This window comes from Saccopteryx bilineata, chromosome 4, assembly GCF_036850765.1.
Source record: "Saccopteryx bilineata isolate mSacBil1 chromosome 4, mSacBil1_pri_phased_curated, whole genome shotgun sequence".
Classification (NCBI taxonomy): domain Eukaryota; kingdom Metazoa; phylum Chordata; class Mammalia; order Chiroptera; family Emballonuridae; genus Saccopteryx; species Saccopteryx bilineata.
In genome coordinates, this window is record NC_089493.1 from 103,308,162 (window position 1) to 103,327,194 (window position 19,033).

The 19,033-nt window shown below is 42.5% G+C and overlaps 1 protein-coding gene across 3 annotated transcripts in view; it reads right to left on the reverse strand.

The window, feature by feature from the left end:
• HECTD1 (HECT domain E3 ubiquitin protein ligase 1) overlaps window positions 1–17,115 on the reverse strand; it is a 107,917-nt gene extending 90,802 nt beyond the window's left edge. For 2 of the 3 annotated variants that reach the window (XM_066277664.1, XM_066277663.1), the window contains exons 1-2: window positions 16,810–17,114; window positions 15,257–15,534 (exon numbers count right to left, since the gene is read on the reverse strand). In XM_066277664.1, coding sequence (XP_066133761.1) covers window positions 15,257–15,396 — 140 coding nt within the window. In that variant the 5' untranslated portion in view covers window positions 15,397–15,534; window positions 16,810–17,114. Of the gene's footprint in view, window positions 1–15,256; window positions 15,535–16,809 lie in introns of all 3 variants that reach the window. The other variant, XM_066277662.1, reaches the window with a different exon arrangement.
• Between the last annotated feature and the right edge of the window lie 1,918 nt (window positions 17,116–19,033).

Here is a 19,033-nt window from a genome sequence, read left to right on the forward strand (position 1 = left end):
TGTTTTATTTATGGCTATTGGAGGGGGGGAATTTTTCTTAGCTCCTCAGTTACTTTTCAACAATGAGAAGATATTTAAGCTTGTTCATATATACATACACACACACACACACACTCATATATATATATATAAATAACTAATTTTCAACCTAGTACCAAGTTACAAAATCTCAACAATGCAAATTAACTGTAAACTGAACAAAGAGATAAGGAAAAACATGCCAATATTAATAAATTCTAAAAAATACAGAATATTAAAATAACTATAGTTATATTACTTGAAAATTCATACTGAAACTAAGACAAATTACTAACAAGTATGTCCTAACATACTCTGGTAGATACCCTGCTTTAATATAGCCATTATAATATAAACATATAAGACTTTAAAACTATCTTACATGTTTAGGGAATTTCTTACTATTTCCAAAGAAACCCCTGGATCAAAGACAACTAAACTCAGTCTTTGCATTCAGTTTGAGCTTTATGTTTATTCACAAAGCACTTGATCACTTTCCATGAGCAAGCCCCTCAAGTCCCTTACCTTTTCCCTGGGCTACAACCATGACCGTCCCTGGGTCTGAATCTAAGTCAATAGGGATTAACTAAAACACAATGTTTATATAATCAAGAAATCTGATCTCACTAGAAATTTGTAATTACCAACCTTAAATGAACATAATGTCCAATAATTCTGATGCATTTCTTCCACTGACTGCAATAAGTATTCCATACTTTTTTTGAATTTTCTCAACTTTATGACCCCCTTGGTTTTCCACTGTAGCTTCAGTACTAACACTCCTTTCTTTTCTCTCTGGTTGATCTCATCTATTCCAAACTTAGCTCATACACCGTGGATATAAATATTATCACACAGTATGAAAATTCTCAAACTGTTATCTCCACCCCAGACCAACTGATTCATATCACTATCTCCATTTAGAATTACCACAGGCGCCTGACTTGTGGTGGCACAGTGAACTGAGCATCAACCTGGAGCAAGGAGGTCATGAGTTCAAAACCCTGAGTCAAGGAACATTATGACAGGCAAGCAATGAACAGCTAAAGTGAAGCATCTATGAGTTAATACTTCTCGCTCCTCCTCCCCCTGTAAAATCAATAAACAAAATCTAAAAAAAAAAAAAAAAAGAATTATGGGCTTAAAATGAGCCCGCTTACAAAACGTGGAGTGTCTCCACTCCCAAATCACCACTTTGTATTTAAATGTCTCGATCATCCAGAAAGACAGAAACTTGAGATCACCCTTAATTTTTTCCATTTTCTTCACATTAACATCTAATCCATCAGTTAAATCCCACCAAATTTCCTCTAAGATATACTGCTCACAAAAATTAGGAGATATTTTAGAAAAAAAATTTTTTTTAAATTAGGAGAGCTTTTATAGGTTCAGATTCGTATTCTATTGATAAATTTGTCCACTTTTCTTGACATCCTTTTACAACCCTCACCTACGCCAACTTCAAAGCATGTTTGGAGTACTGAAATCACCACTTAGACATCTACATAAGAGACCTGTCTAGCACTAGTACAGAGAAAGGAGAAGGTCAGTCTGGCATAAAGTATCAAAGCAGAAGCAAGGTGAAGAGTGCATCTGTGCAGGGCAATGCCCCAGTAATGGCAACTGATACATATAAGGGAAATGATCAAATAAATAAATATATTTAGGATAACAGGAGCCAGGTTTCTCACTGTAGAATAGAGTTGCAAATCTAAAAAGAGAAAAACAGAATGAACCCTGTGGTGTTATATTAAAACTGAAGGTATTGGTTTTCAATCAATAGACAGACAGAGCCTGGCCTGTGGTGGCGCAGTGGGATAAAAGTGCTGGCCTGGAACACTGAGGTCGCTGGTTCGATGCCCTGGGCTTGCCTGGTCAAGGCACGTATGGGAGTTGATGCTTCCTGCTCCTCCCCCTTTCTCTCTCCCTCTCTCTCTTCTCTCCAGAATGAATAAATAAAGTTAAAAGAAAAAATAACCTTTAAAAAAAAAGAGAGACAGACAAAAAATGAAAAGATTTTTTTTTTTAATTTTTTTATTTATTTATTAATTTTAGAAAGGGGGGGGGGGGAGAGAGACAGAGAGAGAAGGGGTGGAGGAGCAGGAAGCATCAACTCCATAATGTGCCTTGACCAGGCAAGCCCAGGATTTCGAACAGGCAACCTCAGCATTTCCAGGTTGAGGTTTTATCCACTGCACCACCACAGGTCAGGCAAAAAATGAAAAGATTTTAATGTGTACGCCGATCCTTCTGCCTAAAATGCTTTCTCCCAACTCTTTCCATAGCTGCCTCTTTGTCATCCTTCCTGTCTCAGCCTGTCACTTCCTCAGTTTTCAGACTTACCTTTCCTAACTACTCAGAACAGGACTCCTGTTATTTTGTCTTAATTTACTTTACAATTTATATTTTATTTTCTGTTATCCATTGTTACTCTCCTAAAAACCTATAACTCATTAGGAATAGGGATTTATTTCCTACAGCACCCAGCAGGGTTTCTTTGCACACAGGGGACACTCAAGTTCTGCTGAATATCCATCCCCCTCATGAACTCCTCAGCCTCCCACCTTCCTACAACACAGAAAAAGTGAACCTAGTTCCATCTTTTCAAACATAGTATCACAAAATGCCAAGTCTAGACTTTAGTCCAAACCACACGTCTAAATCCCAGAACTGCAGACCCAACTGCTGACTCATCTGTCAACAGTTATCTGGAGATGTTTCGGAACCATTAAACACAACCTGCCCCAAACAGAAGAGACTCCCTGCCAAAAACCAAACTACTTATTCTCTAACCTACCATCTACTTGGTCACTCAAATAAAATTAAAAAATCTCTCCAAACTTCTGTTTCTAAATGTAAAATACAATACCTAACCTTGATGGTTTTACCTCCTAAATCTGTTCAGTATCTGTTTCTACCCTTGAATTCCAACCCTCATTATTTTTTACCTGAATTAAGGCAACAGCTTCCTAATTAGAATCTCTTAGCCTAGCCAAATGGCTCAGTGGGTAAAGCATCAACCCTGAGCCCCAGATGTCGCGGTTCAACCTCCAGTCAGGGCAGATGAAAAAAGCAATCAGACCTGGCTGGTGGCTCAGTGAATAGAGCATCGGCCCCGCATATGGTAGTCCTGGGTTCAATTCCCAGTCAGGGCACAGAGGTCTTCCCCCTTCTCTCTTTCTTTATCTCCCACAGCCAGTTTGAGCATGGCCCCAGGCTCTGAGAATAGCTCAGCTGGTTGAGCAAGCTCTCATCAGCCTCTGGTGCTAAAAATATCTCGGTACTAGATCATCCACTCCACACACTGGGGCCAGGTAGATGGTGGGGGGGCACATGCAGGAGACTGTCTCACTATTTCCCCTCCTCTCACATTAAAAAAAGAAGCAATCAATGAATACACAATTAAGTATATTAATGGAACAACTAAGTGAAACAAATTGATGTTTCTCTTATTTCCCCTGCTTCATCTCTCTTTCTCAAATCGATTGGGGGGGATTTTTTTTTTCTATTTTAAAAAAGAAGAATCTCTCACTAGTCTTTCCAGTCCATTCACCAGTCTATCACCAAGTTATTTTTCTAAAACACAAATCTGATACTGTCATATCGGCTTAATTCCTCTTCAGTTCTGTAATACCTTCAGAAAAATATCAAAATCATCAGGATTACAGATCTGCCTGTGATCTGCCTCATTCATTGCTCCTCTCCACCCCTTCACATACAAATACTCCACTCCTGCTTTACCAAACAGAACTACTCAAAATTCCCACCCTTCTCTAAAGGTGCCAGATCTTCATGCCCTTGCACATGTCCCCTCTATAAAAAACACTCCTCACCTTTCTCCTCTTTTTCACTTGTATTCCATTTCAAGGCAACTTATAAAATTAAATTTAAAAAAATTTTAAGAATTAAATCAGAAAGTATCTTCTCCAAAAAAAACCTGCCTTAGACCAACTTCAAAGGCTTCAGTGAATCCCATCTATCAAAAGCATCCATCAGGCCTGACCTGTGGTGGCGCAGTGGATAAAGCGTCAACCTGGAATGCTGAGGTTGCAGGTTCAGAACCCTGGGCTTGCCTCCAATATATGGGAGTTGATGTTTCCTGCCCTCCCCCCGCCCCCGTTCTCTCTCTCTCTCTCTCTCTCTCTCTCCCCTCTCTAAAAATGAACTAAAAAAAAAAAAAAAGCATCCATCAACCTGACCAGGTGCTACCGCCATGGATAGAGCGTCGACCTGGGACACTGAGGACTCCAGTTTAAAACCCAAAGATCACTGGCCTGAGCACAGGCTCACCAGCTTAAGTGCAGAGTTACCAGCTTGAGCATTGGGATCATAGACATGACCCCATGGTCACTGGCTTGAAGCCCAAGGTCACTGGCTTGAGCAAGGGGACAGTGGTTCAGCTGGAGCCCTCCGGTCAAGGCACATAAGAGAAAGCAATCAATGAACAACTAAACTGCCACAACTATGAGTTGATGCTTTTCATCTCTCTCCCTTCCTATATCTGTCTATTTAAAAAAAAAATCATCCAACAAACTATATTTTCCTATTTACCTGTCTCCCCAATGAAAACATGAGTTCCTTGACAACAGGGTCTGTACTTACCTGCTTTCCTACAACCAAGCCCAGTAATTATTACCTAGTAGATACTCAAATATTTGATATATGAAAATAATCCCTGTCTCAAGAAATTTAGTTTAGCCGTGGCCAGATAGCTCAGTTGGTAGAGCATTGTCCTGAAGCACAGATGTTTCTGGTTAGACCTCTAATCAGGGCACATACAGGAACAGCTCTAAGTTCCTATCTCTCTCTATCTCTCCCCTCCACTTCCTCTCTCTCTAAAAAAGTCAAAAGATTTTGTAAAAGTGAGTGGTAGACTTAAATCAATATTTTAAGACTATAACTCTGGCCCTGGTTCAGTAGCTCATAGCTCAGTTGGTTCTAGTCTTTTTTTTTTTTTTTTTTTTTTTTTACAGGGACAGAGAGAGAGTCAGATAGAGGGATAGATAGGGACAGACAGACAGGAACGAAGAGAGATGAGAAGCATCAATCATCAGTTTTGTGTTGCGACACCGTAGTTGTTCATTGATTGCTTTCTCATATGTGCCATGACCATGGGCCTTCAGCAGACTGAGTAACCCCCCGCTCGAGCCAGTGACCTTGGGTCCATGCTAGTGAGCTTTTTGCTCAAGACAGATGAGCCCACGCTCAAGCTGGCTATCCTGGGGTCCCGAACCTGGGTCCTTGCGCATCCCAGTCTGACGCTCTATCCACTGCGCCACCGCCTGGTCAGGCCCGAGTATAGTCTTGATGTGGCAAAACCGTGGGTTTGATCCCATCAGGGTACATATAAGAATCATCCAAAGAGGACCAACAAATCAGTTGTTTCTCTCTCTCCCTTCCTCTCTCTTTAAAAATCAATCAATAAATAATTAAAAAAAAAAAGACTATTACTCTGGGTATAATTAGCTTAGAACCAAGAATATCTGGTTGTTGTTTTTTTTGTGGCAAAGATAGGGAGAGTCAGAGAGAGGGACAGACAGACAGACAGGAAGGGAGAGAGATGAGAAACATCAATTCTTCGTTGCGGTTTCTTAGTTGTTCATTGGTTGATTTCTCTTATGTGCCTTGAGGGGGGGGGGTGTCACAGTAGACCCAGTGATCCTTTGCCCGAGCCAGCGATCTTGGGCTCAAGCTGGTGACCTCAGGGTCTCAAACCTGGTTTCTCTACATCCCAGTCCAATGCTCTATCCTCTGCGCCACCTCCTGGTCAGGCAGGAATATCTGTATCTGTTTTGAAGCTAGTAGCACTATCTGAGCATAATCATTTCCCCATACCGATCTTAGGTATTATTCTTTTTAAAAACTCCTACTTTAGCCTGACCAGAGGTGGCACAGTAGACAGAGCGCTGACCCAGAACACTTAAGTCCCTGGTTCAAAACCCCAATGTCACCACCTGTAGCGCAGCATTGCTGGCTTGAATGCATGCGGGATCATCAACATGATCCCAAGGTCAGTGGCTTGAGCAAGGGATCCACTGGCTCAGCTTGAGGCTTGAGACCCCTGGTCAAGGCAGTATAAGAAGCAATCAATGAAAACTAAAGTGAAGCAACCATAAGTTTATGCTTTTCATCTCTCTCCTCCATCTCTCTCTCCCTTCCTACCCCCTCAAATCAATTAAAATAATAATAAATAAAATCTCCTATTTCAAGAAAAAACTAGATGTCAGACAGAAATCTCTTCAACTTTTTATGATCAAACCTAAAACATCTGCATCTAACCTCTTCACCCTCCTGGTTTTACAAGAAACACACTACCTAAAACATCTCTCTATCGACCTGGGACACTGATGACCCAGGTTCTAAACCCCAAGGTCACCAACTTGAGAACAGGCTCACCAGCTTGAGCATGGGATCACAGACATGACTCCATAGTTGCTGGCTTGAGCAAGTGATCAATGGCTCAGCTGGAGCCCCTACTCTCCCCCCATAAAGGTACATATGAGAAAACAATCAATGAACAACTAAGGTGCCGCAACTGTGAGTTGATGCTTCTCATCTCTCTCCTTCTCCCTTTCCCACGCTAAAAAAAATAGCCCTGGCCGGTTGGCACAGCGGTAGAGCGTCGGCCTAGCGTGCGGAGGACCCGGGTCCGATTCCCGGCCAGGGCACACAGGAGAAGCACCCATTTGCTTCCCCACCCCTCCGCCGCGCCTTCCTCTCTGTCTCTCTCTTCCCCTCCCGCAGCCAAGGCTCCATTGGAGCAAAGATGGCCTGGGCACTGGGGATGGCTCTGTGGCCTCTGCCTCAGGCGCTAGAGTGGCTCTGGTCGCAACATGGCGACACCCAGGATGGGCAGAGCATCGCCCCCTGGTGGGCAGAGCGTAGCCCCATGGTGGGCGTGCCGGGTGGATCCCGGTCGGGCGCATGTGGGAGTCTGTCTGACTGTCTCTCCCTGTTTCCAGCTTCAGAAAAATGCAAAATAATAATAATAATAATAATAAAATAAAAAATCTTATCTCTCAGTCAGTGGGTCAGAACTTTGCTATACAATATAAGATTTTTTAACCAACAGCTGGGAGAACATGAGGAATGCAGATTAGGCACCATACCAGATCAACTGAATCATGATTTACAGCTTAACAAGATCCTCAGGTAATTCACATTATGCACATTAAACTTTTAATTCTCTCCCCTTTCTCAGAATTCTTTTTTTTTAAGATTTTATTTATTTATTATAGAGAGGGGAGAGAGAGAGAGAAGGGGGGAGGAGCAGGAAGCATCAACTCCCATATGTGCCCTGACCAGGCAAGCCCAGGGTTTTGAACCGGCAACCTCAGTGTTTCCAGGTTGACGCTTTATTCACTGCGCCACCACAGGTCAGGCTTTCTCAGAATTCTTAACACTATGGATTATCCATTCTTTCTCCTATCACTTTGACTTTTAAAAGAAAAGCCCATACCCCCAAATTCCAATCCAACTTCTCAAAAAAGTTTTCTGAACTAAGGTGTCATGACGAAAAACTAATGATTGATGCTTCTCATCTCTCCGTTCCTGTCTGTCCCTGTCTATCCCTCTCTCTGTCTCTAAAAAAAAAAAAAAGTTTTCTGTAGTCTCCATTTCTTCACTCCGTACTTACTTCTCAACCCACTTGTATATGACCCTCATCACCACTCTAGTGAGCTCTCATTAAGATCAATGACCCTGAGAATGTTATTAAATCCAAAGGACACCTTAGTCTCCCACCCTACTTGACCTCTCTTGCTATATTCAACTCAACTGTCCTTTCTCTTCTTGAATCACTTTCTTTCCTGCGTTGACGTGTAAATTAATGATGTAAAAGCAATGGTGGATAAAACTGTTGGTGCTTTAGTATAAATCAAGGTGGAGGCACTAAACTGTATTACTTACTAATCTGTACTACCAAACTCTGGCGTTAAAGATTTTTAAAATACCAGTTCCGCCCTGGCTGGTTAGCTCAGTTGGTTAGAGACTAATCCCAAAACTCCAAGGTTGCTAGTTTGATCACTGGTAAGGGCAGATATAAAAATCAACCAATGAGCCTGACCAGGCGGTGGCGCAGTGGATGAAGCGTCAGACTGGGATGCGGAGGACCCAGGTTTGAGACCCCAAGGTCGCCAGCTCGAGTGTGGGCTCATCCGGTTTAAGCAAAAGTTCACCAGCTTGGACCCAAGGTCGCTGGCTCAAGCAAGGGGTTACTCAGTCTGCTGAAGGCCCGTAGTCAAGGCACGTAAGAGAAAGCAATCAATGAACAACTAAGGTGTCGCAGTACGCAACGAAAAACTAATGGCTGATGCTTCTCATCTCTCTCCGTTCCTGTCTGTCTGTCCCTGTCTATCCCTCTGACTCTCTCTCTGTCTCTGTTAAAAAAAAAAAAAATCAACCAATGAATGTTTATGCCCCATTCCCCCTTTCATCTGCAAAATCAATCAACCAATAAAAATAAATTTAAATTTAAATTTTTTCAAAAACCAGTGTCATTACAGAATAACCTTGATGAAGCAAAAGTCACTAGTTTTACTAATGTTTTTAATATTCTACTTAAGGAAATGGGAAAAAAGCATAAAGTACCTCTGCATACCAAAGAATGATAGCTGTGTCAAAAAAAAAATACTTCTATAACCTTTAGAGAGCTTAACTAGCCACTTTTTTCATACAACACATTTTTACTTGAAGGAACTTCAGACAAACTGTGGTTATTCAGATTTGGATATCTGGTGAACATTTTCTGACAAATTAACAAAGTAGCTCTAGTTGATGGCACAATGGACAGAGCATCATGCTAGAGCGCTGAGGTCACCAATTCGATCCGAGGGTCGCCAGCTGGATCCCAAGAGAGCTGGCTTGACCCTGAGGTCGCCAATCCAAGTACTGGTCAGGGCACATATGAGAAGCAATCAATGGGGTATACAACTAAGTAGAATAAGTTGATGCTTCTCTATCCCCCACCCCTGTCTAAAAAATAATAATGAAGTAAGGCCCTAGCCAGGTGGTTCAGTGGATAGTGTCTTCCTGGCATGGCTAGGTCTGGTTCAACCCCCAGTCAGGGTACATGGAGAAGCAAGCAATGAGTACACAACTAAATGACAACAAAGTAAGACAACCAGCTGATGCCTTCTCTCTCTCCCTGAAATCAAAAGGGAAAAAAATTAATGAAGTAAGCCTTCAACTTCAAGGAAAACAATTTGACAGTATTTGCTGCAATTGATAAAATTCAAGTTTTCAAGCAAAGACTACAATTTTGGAAAACTTTGTGTCTGCTACCATGAAAGTGACAGCTTCCCTTCCCAATATTTAAAGATTGAAGAAATCAGTAGTCACATTAGCAAATGTGTTTTTGAGATTGTAGAATGACATGTCAATTTAGAATATCTGTATAACTCATTAGAGCAGTATTTTTCACAAGACCGATATATGACTTTACTAACTTAAACATGGGTTAAAAATTCACTCAATGTACAAGAAAGACCAAAAGATTTTAATACAACACTACGAAAAGTTCACTGATATGATTTCAGAATCCACATTCTAATCCTTAAGAAACTATCCTTTCCCCAGTTTTGGTATGGTATCAAAGGAGAATATCTATTGTTATACAAAAATCACTATAACATTCCTCCCATTTTCTAACTACATCTATGGAGGGTGGGGTGTTTTTCCATATATTTCAATCAAAACAACATAATGTAACAGAATGAATGCAGAAGCAGATATGAGAATCCAGCAAAATCTAAACCCACAATCCCAGCCACTTTTGGTGTTCTCTTTCACTGAATGGTATCATCATCCATTGTAACCTAAGTCATCCATGATATCTCCTCCTTTCTCTCTCATACCCATTCAATCATTCACCAAGTCCTATTTTGCCTCCTAAATGTGTCTCAAATCGATCCATTTATTTCTGTTTATTACAACAATCCTCTCTCTGGATCGTAATCTACTACATCTGCAAGCATTAGTTCTCAATTATTCTCCATAAAGCAGACGTTTTTAAAAGAAAATTTTAATCACATCACTCTTTCACTTCACTTCAATACCTTCCCGTTGCTTTTATGATAAAACTAAAAGTTTTACTTAGCATACACAAGACTTCCATCTGACCGTGACCCAGCTCTCAAGCAACTTTTCCTTGCCCAGGTTCCTGAATCATGCCATACTTAATCCCACTTCAAATTTATCACACTGCCTTCCTTTTGAACATTGTTCTACCCCACCTCCTCATACTTCATCTCATAAACTCTTACATACCTTTCATAACTATAAGAAAAAACACTCAAGACAGCCATTCTAACCATCCTCACCCCTTCAGGTCATGTCGCTGCTATATGCCATCACAGAACCCCAAATTTTTCCTTCATAGCACTGATCACAATGTATACGCACAATTTTATAATTACTAATATGTCTTCCCTACTTGACTACTAGGAACCATAAGGGCAGAGACTGTACCTGTTTTGTTCATCACTGTATCTCTAACCTAACATAAAATAAGACAATTAAAAAGGTTTAAAAAAAAAGCCTTGTCTTGTTGTACTATTTATCTTTTACTGTAAATATACAACAGGAGGTTTTACCTCTTGATTCAACAACTTTGGAATCCAGACTCAAGGCAGTCTTCCTTGGGGTCTCTCTCATAGGTATACAGTATGAAAATGACTAATTGTGGCTATTCTAGTGAAGTGAACTGATTAGCCAGCAGACAGCAAAGGGAGAGACTTACTTTTTCTTTTAATTTTTTTTTAATTTATTTATTCATTTTAGATAGGAGAGAGAGAGAGAAGGGGGGAGGAGCTGGAAGCATCAACTCCCATATGTGCCTTGACCAGGCAAGCCCAGGGTTTTGAACCGGCGACCTCAGCATTTTCAGGTCAACGCTTTATCCACTGCGCCACCACAGGTCAGGCCGAGACTTACTTTTTACTGTATATCCTTTTGTGCCCTCATAATTAAGCAAAATTATTATTTTTAAATAGAATGAATCTTCTAGTACCTAAAAGCATTATCCTTAATATTCCATTTTCTAGATTTTCTGGGGAGATCTTACATTCTTCCCAGAAGAAATACTTCATTTATCTATTTATGACAATATACATATGATGATTGTCCATTTTAACGTGAATGCAAGAGTCCTCATCTTTTACATTAAATTTAAAACATATTAAACTTAACTCAGTGACATATCACAGATGAAAGTAAAAACTAATCCGGAACCTGCTGGCGTGTGGTAGCGCAGTGATTGCAGTTTCAATCTGGAACACTGAGGCCACAGGTTTGAGGCTCTCGGCTTGCCTGGTCAAGGCACATACCACAAGCAATCAATGCACAACTAAAGTGAAGCAACTATGCGTTGATGCTTCTCACTCTCTCTCCCCTCTCTCTCCTCTTTCTATAAAATCAGTGAATAAAATCTTAAAAAAAATTTTTTAAAACCTAACCCCGAACCTGATTTTTACTTTCTAGAGCACTACACCTCAGGTTCAAGAATTAATAAGAAGCATCCCAGCTTCACAGAAAATGTATATTCCTTAACCTCAAAAAGACTAGCAGCCTGACCAGGCGGAGGCGCAGTGGATAGAGCATCGGACTGGGATGCAGAGGACCCAGGTTCGAGACCCCGAGGTCGCCAGCTTGAGTGCAGGCTCATCTAATTTGAGGAAAAGCCCACTAGTTTGAACCCAAGGTCGCTGGCTCCAGCAAGCGGTTACTCAGTCTGCTGAAGGCCCGCGGTCAAGGCACATAAGAGAAAGCAATCAATGAACAACTAAGGTGTTGCAACGCGCAATGAAAAAATGATTGATGCTTCTCATCTCTCTCCGTTCCTGTCTGTCTGTCCCTGTCTATCCCTCTCTCTGACTCTCTCTGTCTCTGTAAAAAATAAATAAATAAAATAAATAATTTAAAAAAAAAGTCACAGCCTGGCCCGTGGTGGCACAGTGGCTAAAGCATACACCTGGAATGCTGGGGTCTCAGGTTTGAAACACTGTGCTTGCCTGGTCAAGGTACATACAACAAGCAAGCAATGAACAACTAAAGTGAAGCAACTATGAGTTGATACTTCTCACTTTCCCCCTCTTGCTGTAAAATCAATAAGTAAAATATTTTCTAAAAAAGCACAAATTTAATCAAATGTCTATTTTTTTGATAAATTATTGATATGATACATGAGAGAGCTGAAAATTCCAATTTGAAATACTCTTATACCTTAACTTCACAAATAAAAAATATAAATCACATGATTTTAATTTCCTTTCTTATAATGATATTATATCAAGTATGAATAAAGCCTAGAAGGGAAAATAGAAAGAATAATGTCATTAGGATGGTAGGATTCTTTATATAAAGATGAGTTTTACGTTTTAAAAATGTCCTTTAAAAATTTTAATATAGTAACACATTTTTTAAAATAAATATATTATTTATTGATTTTAGAGAGAGAAGAGAGAAATGGGGGGAAGCATCAACTCGCAGTAGTAGTTGCTTCTCGTATATACCTTGACTCGGCAAGGCCAGGGTTTCCAACAGGCAATCTCAGCACTCTAGGAGGTCAATGTTTGATCCACTCCACCACCACAGGTCAGGCTGTAGTAATGCTTATAACTAATACCATTACAAATACCTCTACTACTCCCTAGCTGGGTAGCTTGGTTAGAGTATCATCCCAATAGACTAAAGTTAAGGGTTCAATCCCTGGTCAGGGCACATACAAGAATCAACCAATGAATGCATAAATAATTGAAACAACAAATTGATCTCTCTCTCTCTCTCTCCCTTCTTCTCTCTCTAAAAATCAATCAATAATTTTTTTTTTTCATATTTCTGAAGCTGGAAACAGGGAGAGACAGTCAGACAGACTCCCACATGCGCCCGACCGGGATCCACCCGGCACGCCCACCATGGGGCTACGCTCTGCCCACCAGGGGGCGATGCTCTGCCCATCCTGGGCATCGCCATGTTGCGACCAGAGCCACTCTAGCGCCTGAGGCAAAGGCCACAGAGCCATCCCCAGCGCCCGGGCCATCTTTGCTCCAATGGAGCCTTGGCTGCGGGAGGGGAAGAGAGAGACAGAGAGGAAAGCGCGGCGGAGGGGTGGAGAAGCAAATGGGCGCTTCTCCTGTGTGCCCTGGCCGGGAATCGAACCCGGGTCCTCCGCACGCTAGGCCGACACTCTACCGCTGAGCCAACCGGCCAGGGCTCAATCAATAATTTTTTTTAATGTCTCTACTGGACTGACTTGTGGTGGCACAGAGGACCTGGACTGTTGAGGTCACCAGTTTGAAACTCCAGGCTTGCCTGGTCAAGGCACATATGAAAAGCAACTAGTATGAGTTGATACTTCCCACTCTTCCACCCCTTACCTTTCAATTTCTCTTTCTCCTCTCTCTAAAATTCAATAAATAAAATCTTTTTCTTTTTTGGCTTCGATTTTAAAATCTTTAAAAACATACTTCTATTATATGTTAGTACTTAACCGAAGATAAAAAATGATAGTGATTTGACTTATTTTTTTAAAATACCAAAAGTAATTTTCAGGTTAATGAGATGCTCTAATGAAACTTGTGAATACTCAAAAATCTACTTCACTTTTCTACAAATCCTGCTAAAGCAAGTTTCAAGGAAGTACTCAAAGTTTGTCACTACAAAAGCTAGTTGATATAAGTGGGCCACTAACAGACTGTGATTCAGAATCTTTGTATGTAAGCATTTTTATTATAAGAGTATACTGCTTTAATGAGATTTACAACTAAGAAGTATTAATAATTTAGGCCCTAGCTGGTTGGCTCAGTGGTAGAGCATCGGCCTGGCATGCAGGAGTCCCGGGTTCGATTCCCGGCCAGGGCACACAGGAGAAGCACCCACCTGCTTCTCCACCCCTCCCCTTCTCCTTCCCCTCTGTCTCTCTCTTCCCCTCCCGCAGCCAAGGCTCCATTGGAGCAAAGTTGGCCCGAGCGCTGAGGATGGCTCTATGGCCTCTGCCTCAGGCACTAGAATGGCTCTGGTTGCAACAGAGCAACGCCCCAGATGGGCAGAGCATCGCCCCCTGGTGGGTGTGCCGGGTGGATCCCGGTCGGGTGCATGTGGGAGTCTGTCTGACTGTGTCCCCGTTTCCAACTTCAGAAAAATACAAAAATAAAAAAATTTATTAATTCATCTTTAATAATTCATTCAAAATTAAGACAATTAAAAATACTTTATCAATTTAGTAATATAGCCTTTATTCCCACCTCAAAGAAATTGAGATTAACACCAAAATTTTTTTTTTAGATTTACACCAAATTTTATGTCAACATCTCAAACATTTTCTATTAACTACCTTAAAGTGGTATTAATACAGATAAAGAAATACTTGAGTTTTCATTTACTTATTGGAATTCAAAATTGTAAATAGATATATAAAATAAACAGTAAAAGCAAATTATGTTCAGCATTCAGAAGAATGGTTACTAGGCAAGTATCACATGAGAAAAAACATGGCATTAATGGCTAACCAGTAATAAATTCTCTCTTATACTTCTGCACAAATTCTACATTTTAAACTCTGAATAAAACTGTTTAAAGCCTCCAAACTTCAAAATCTGTTTCTATTATTCCAAAAGTATGTCATATACGTAACATCCAATTTATACCCTCCAAACTGAAATTACAAACCAATGATTCACTCTAACAAAAGTAGAATGTCATGACCTAATACCTATGAAAAAATGGGCAGTTATAAACATATGTTCATTATCATCTATATTTCCACATCAATTTCAAGTCAATTTCTTGGTACAGAAATAGCTACCTTTAAGAAAGATAAGTATCCATATTTTCCCAGTTCAAAATATATTTTGAAAATAAATCAAGCTATAGGTTAAAATTGTATTCCCTACTAATGCCTATTCATTCAACAAACACATATCTGTGTCATCACAATTATCATTACTCAACTGACTTTGCAAAAAACTGTAAATGCAGAACTGCAAACTTTTTTTAATAAATAAATTTTTATTAATGTTAATAGGGTAACATCATTAAATCAGGGTACATATATTCAAAGAAAACATGTCCAGGTTATCTTGTCATTCAATTATGTTGCATACCCAGCACCCTACAGAAACTTTTTAAAGATAGCTTTAAAAGTCTCTAAAGAAAATTCTACACAAGCTGAATTCAGAAAATGGCTGAAAACAGATAGATGTCACTACAGCAATCCCAAAGGAAGATGAATAAGTGTACTTACGTTTCAAAACAACGATCCACGTTGTCAGACATCAAAAGCAGCATGCATAGCTGTTCAAGGGCTATTAGTTGCATGTCCCTTTCATCTCCCTGTCCCATCTGTAGCCATTCCAGCAATGTATCTGGATCCACATCTGCCATGTTTTTTTTTAAAGACTCTTTGCTTAAATTTATAAAGTAAAGAAGAAAACTTCCTTTAAATGTCCCGATCTGATCAGCTTGGGTTTAATTTTTTTTTTTTCTTTACATAGGCTGGAACCAAATTTTTGTGATGTCCTCCTAGGAATTAGAAAAGACTCGTTAATCATTAAGTATGTTTTTGGATATAGTGCTTAATGTAGTTTTCCAATTTTCCCTATGCCTTGGGTTTAACGTTCATGTATCATAGTAAATAAAACCAGTTTTGCACAAGAGTATAAGCTGATTAGGTTGCTGCTTAACTGGAAACCAGAGCTCTCTGTCAAAGACAGTCAAACAAGCTTCGGATGCCACCACTGCTATCACTAACGTCCCTGCCAAAAGGCAAAGAACACCTTACTTACTAAAGCTTCTTTTTTTCCAGCAAACTCTTCTCCTACTCCTCCCCCCAAAACTGATCTTCAGATTAAGGTTAGATTCAGACTTTTAGCACTTCGATCCAACAGCCCTCCAAATTAAGTTTCTGCTTTAAATTTATCTCTAAAATTCACAAATTTTGCTGACTTCTCAATTTATTTACTGCCATTCTTAAGATGTCCAAAGACAAAACGATAATTAGATACAACATCTATCTACGAATAAAGACTTGGTTACGAATTTTGGCAGTCTTTTCAATTGTTCTTAAAAGTTTAAAAAGAAATGCTAAAAGCAAATGCAATGGACTAAAACGTCACGGATCAGAATATAGGCCAATCTCATGCCCTCGTTCCCCATCCCCACAGAACGGAGCAGTTGGTTTAAAAACATATTATAAAATAAACACAAAACAGAGAACTAGCTCCAACAGGCAAGTAGCCTGTAAGGGCCTGATGGGAGGTCAGCTCTGGGTCCCACGGAACCCCGACGCAGGTGTCAGAACCCAGAGTCGGGCCCGGCAGGCAGCCAACGGCGGGGACCAGCAGGGATGGCCCAACATGCCGGCCGGCCGAGCCCCGCGCTCCGGTTTCCTGGCACCCAACCCCGCTAAGTTGGCTACCTGTGACCCGGAGGAGGGGGAGTTTCAGGAGAAGCAGCAGCAAGGACCGCGTGCCAGACAGGAGGCCGCCGGACAGGCCGGGGTCTCTGGGGAGCGGCGCCCGGAGCTCCCGAGCCCCGGCGGGTCGACCCTGGCCTGGCCGCGCAGCGAACCCTTCTGAAGGGCAAGAGGAACCGCCCTGGGCTCCGGCTCGGGCAAGCCGGGCCCCGCCGCGGGAGGGAAACAAAGGGGCCAAGCGGTGAGTCGGCAGCAGCCTCGCCGACCTCACCAGGGGCCCAGGTCTCGCTCCGGCCCGCTGCCCGGCCTCTGGATCTCGGCCGCCAGGCCTGGCCCTTCTGACCACGCAGAGCTCCCTGCTTCCCTTTCCCTCAAGCTTTTACCCGGTCCAGTCGTCCCGAATCGCTCCGGTCCAGCTCCAAGCAGGCCGCGGGCAGAGCCAGGCCCGGCCGCGGCCCTCGAGTTCCCAGGAAGCCGCAGGCCGCACAGGTCGAGCCGGGCAGGCGGTACAGGAAAAGCCGCGCCGCGCCCCTCCCCTTCCTCCGCGGGGTCCTGGTGACAGAGAAACGAGTGTCCCCCGACCGGCGAAAGCCAGCGCTCGTCCCGGCCCCGGCACGCGGCTCCTCCGGCCCGGCAACTCAGAGGCCTGCGCGGTGCTGCCGGCGGCGGCGGGGGGAGGCCGCGTCCATCGCGATCGCGGAGGGGGAAGGGAGGAGAGTCGGCCGAGAGCTGGGCGGAGAGGCTGAGGAGGGCAGGCCAGCTCCGCGGGGCGGGGCGGAGCAAACCGGCTCTCCCTGCGGCCACCCGGCGGTCCGCCACGTGGGGCGCTGCGGAGACCAGCCGGCCAGCCGCGCAGGGGCGCCCGCCGGCCGGAGGTGTCGCTGCCCGGCCGGAGCGCTCAGGCCTCCAGGGCCTCGGACTCCCGGGCCCGGTCTGCTGTCGCTTTTCTATTGTACGTCCTGACGCCTGTACGCTTCGCTGTCAATGCGAGCGCGCTCCCAGCAACGCGCACACTGGTGCACGCGTGCCCCGCTGGCTTTGCACGGCGCTTACTCACTTAGCGTGCCCCCAGCCGGAGGCTCCACGCTGCACGCCAAAGCTTCGGCCCTCCGGCCCGGGTCACCCGACCATCCGGACACCCGGCCACCCGTACCTCGCCACGGCTTCACCCCCTCCCCGCTGGTCGCGTCTCCTCGTGCGCGGAAGTGCGTCGCGGGAGGAAAGTGTCCCCCTTCGGTCCCTGGAGGCAAGCCGCCCCTCAGACTAGGAGAAACAAATCCTTTCACCACAACCTTGGGAAGTAAATACCGAGTATTATCTCCATCGTACAGATGTGAAAACTGCCGCTCCAAAAAGCATAAATTCAGGTCCTGTGGTGTCCCCGGGAAGCGACAGCACCCGGAGTGCGCTTTTGAGTCTTTCCTGCGATTGTGGTCTCAAATATAACCGTGGCCATTCTCCTCAAACATTATCTTTCACACACATTAAAAATAAAACATGTCTGCTTATAAGACGTACTTGGAGATAGTTACGACATAATGAACTGGTAATGTGAATATAGCTATCTCGATTTGAAAGATAAACCCATGCCCCAGACCCTCTTACTGTATATTTCATCCTTTAAACAAACAAACAAAAATGAATATTATATGATAGTATTTGAGATATGCTCCTTTAAGAAATCAGAGAAACTGCTTCCTAAATTTGAAGAACCAGTATATTGGAAATTACAGATTTTCATTTCAGATATGTTGAAGCACACGTCCCCCTATCACAGGTAATGGTTAGATCAAGAGAAAAGGGTATTCCACTATCTTGTCCCAACTACAAAACATGAGAATATTATTTGAGAGCTATGCATGTGACTTGGAGCTGCCAGGAAAATCTTCAAGGAGGAAGTGGCATTCTTTCTGGACCTTGAAGAATGGGTAGAATGTGGACACAGCAAGGGAAGGAAAACATTACAACCAAAAGTTGTATGTTCTGAGATGAAGAGAACCTGTTCCCCAAGCAAAGAAGTCACATTAAGCAAAAAGAAGTAGAGAGGGTAAGGGCTAAAGTTCACGGGGCATGCAAAATTTAGGCTGAAGTAACTAACAAGTTCTGTACTAGAACATTGACTGGAAAACTTAGAGTCTTAGAAAGAATGATTATAGAGCAAGAGTGTTCAGAATGGCTAAAAGGAGCTACCTAGACAAGAAGATTAGCTGGAAAGGTGTTGAAGTCCTCCAGCATTGTAGAAATAAGGGCCTAGGTATTGGCAATAAAGAATAGGGAAGAAGCAAGTGAGGGTGGGGGGGGTCGTAGGTGTGGTAAAGGAAGGATAAATGGTGATGGGAGGAAAGTTAGCTTGGGGTGATGAACACACAACACGATATAGAGATGATGTATTATAGAATCGTACCCCTGAAACCTAAATAATTTTAACCAGTCACCCCAATATATTAAATTTAAAAAAAAAAGAATAAAGAAGAAGTAAATCTTTAAAATATATATATATATTTTTTTAAATAAATTAGAATGGCCCTGGCTAGATAGCTCAGTTGGTAAGGGTGTTGTCCTGGTATACCAGAGCAGGAAAGGGTACCTTTAAAATTAACTTATAAA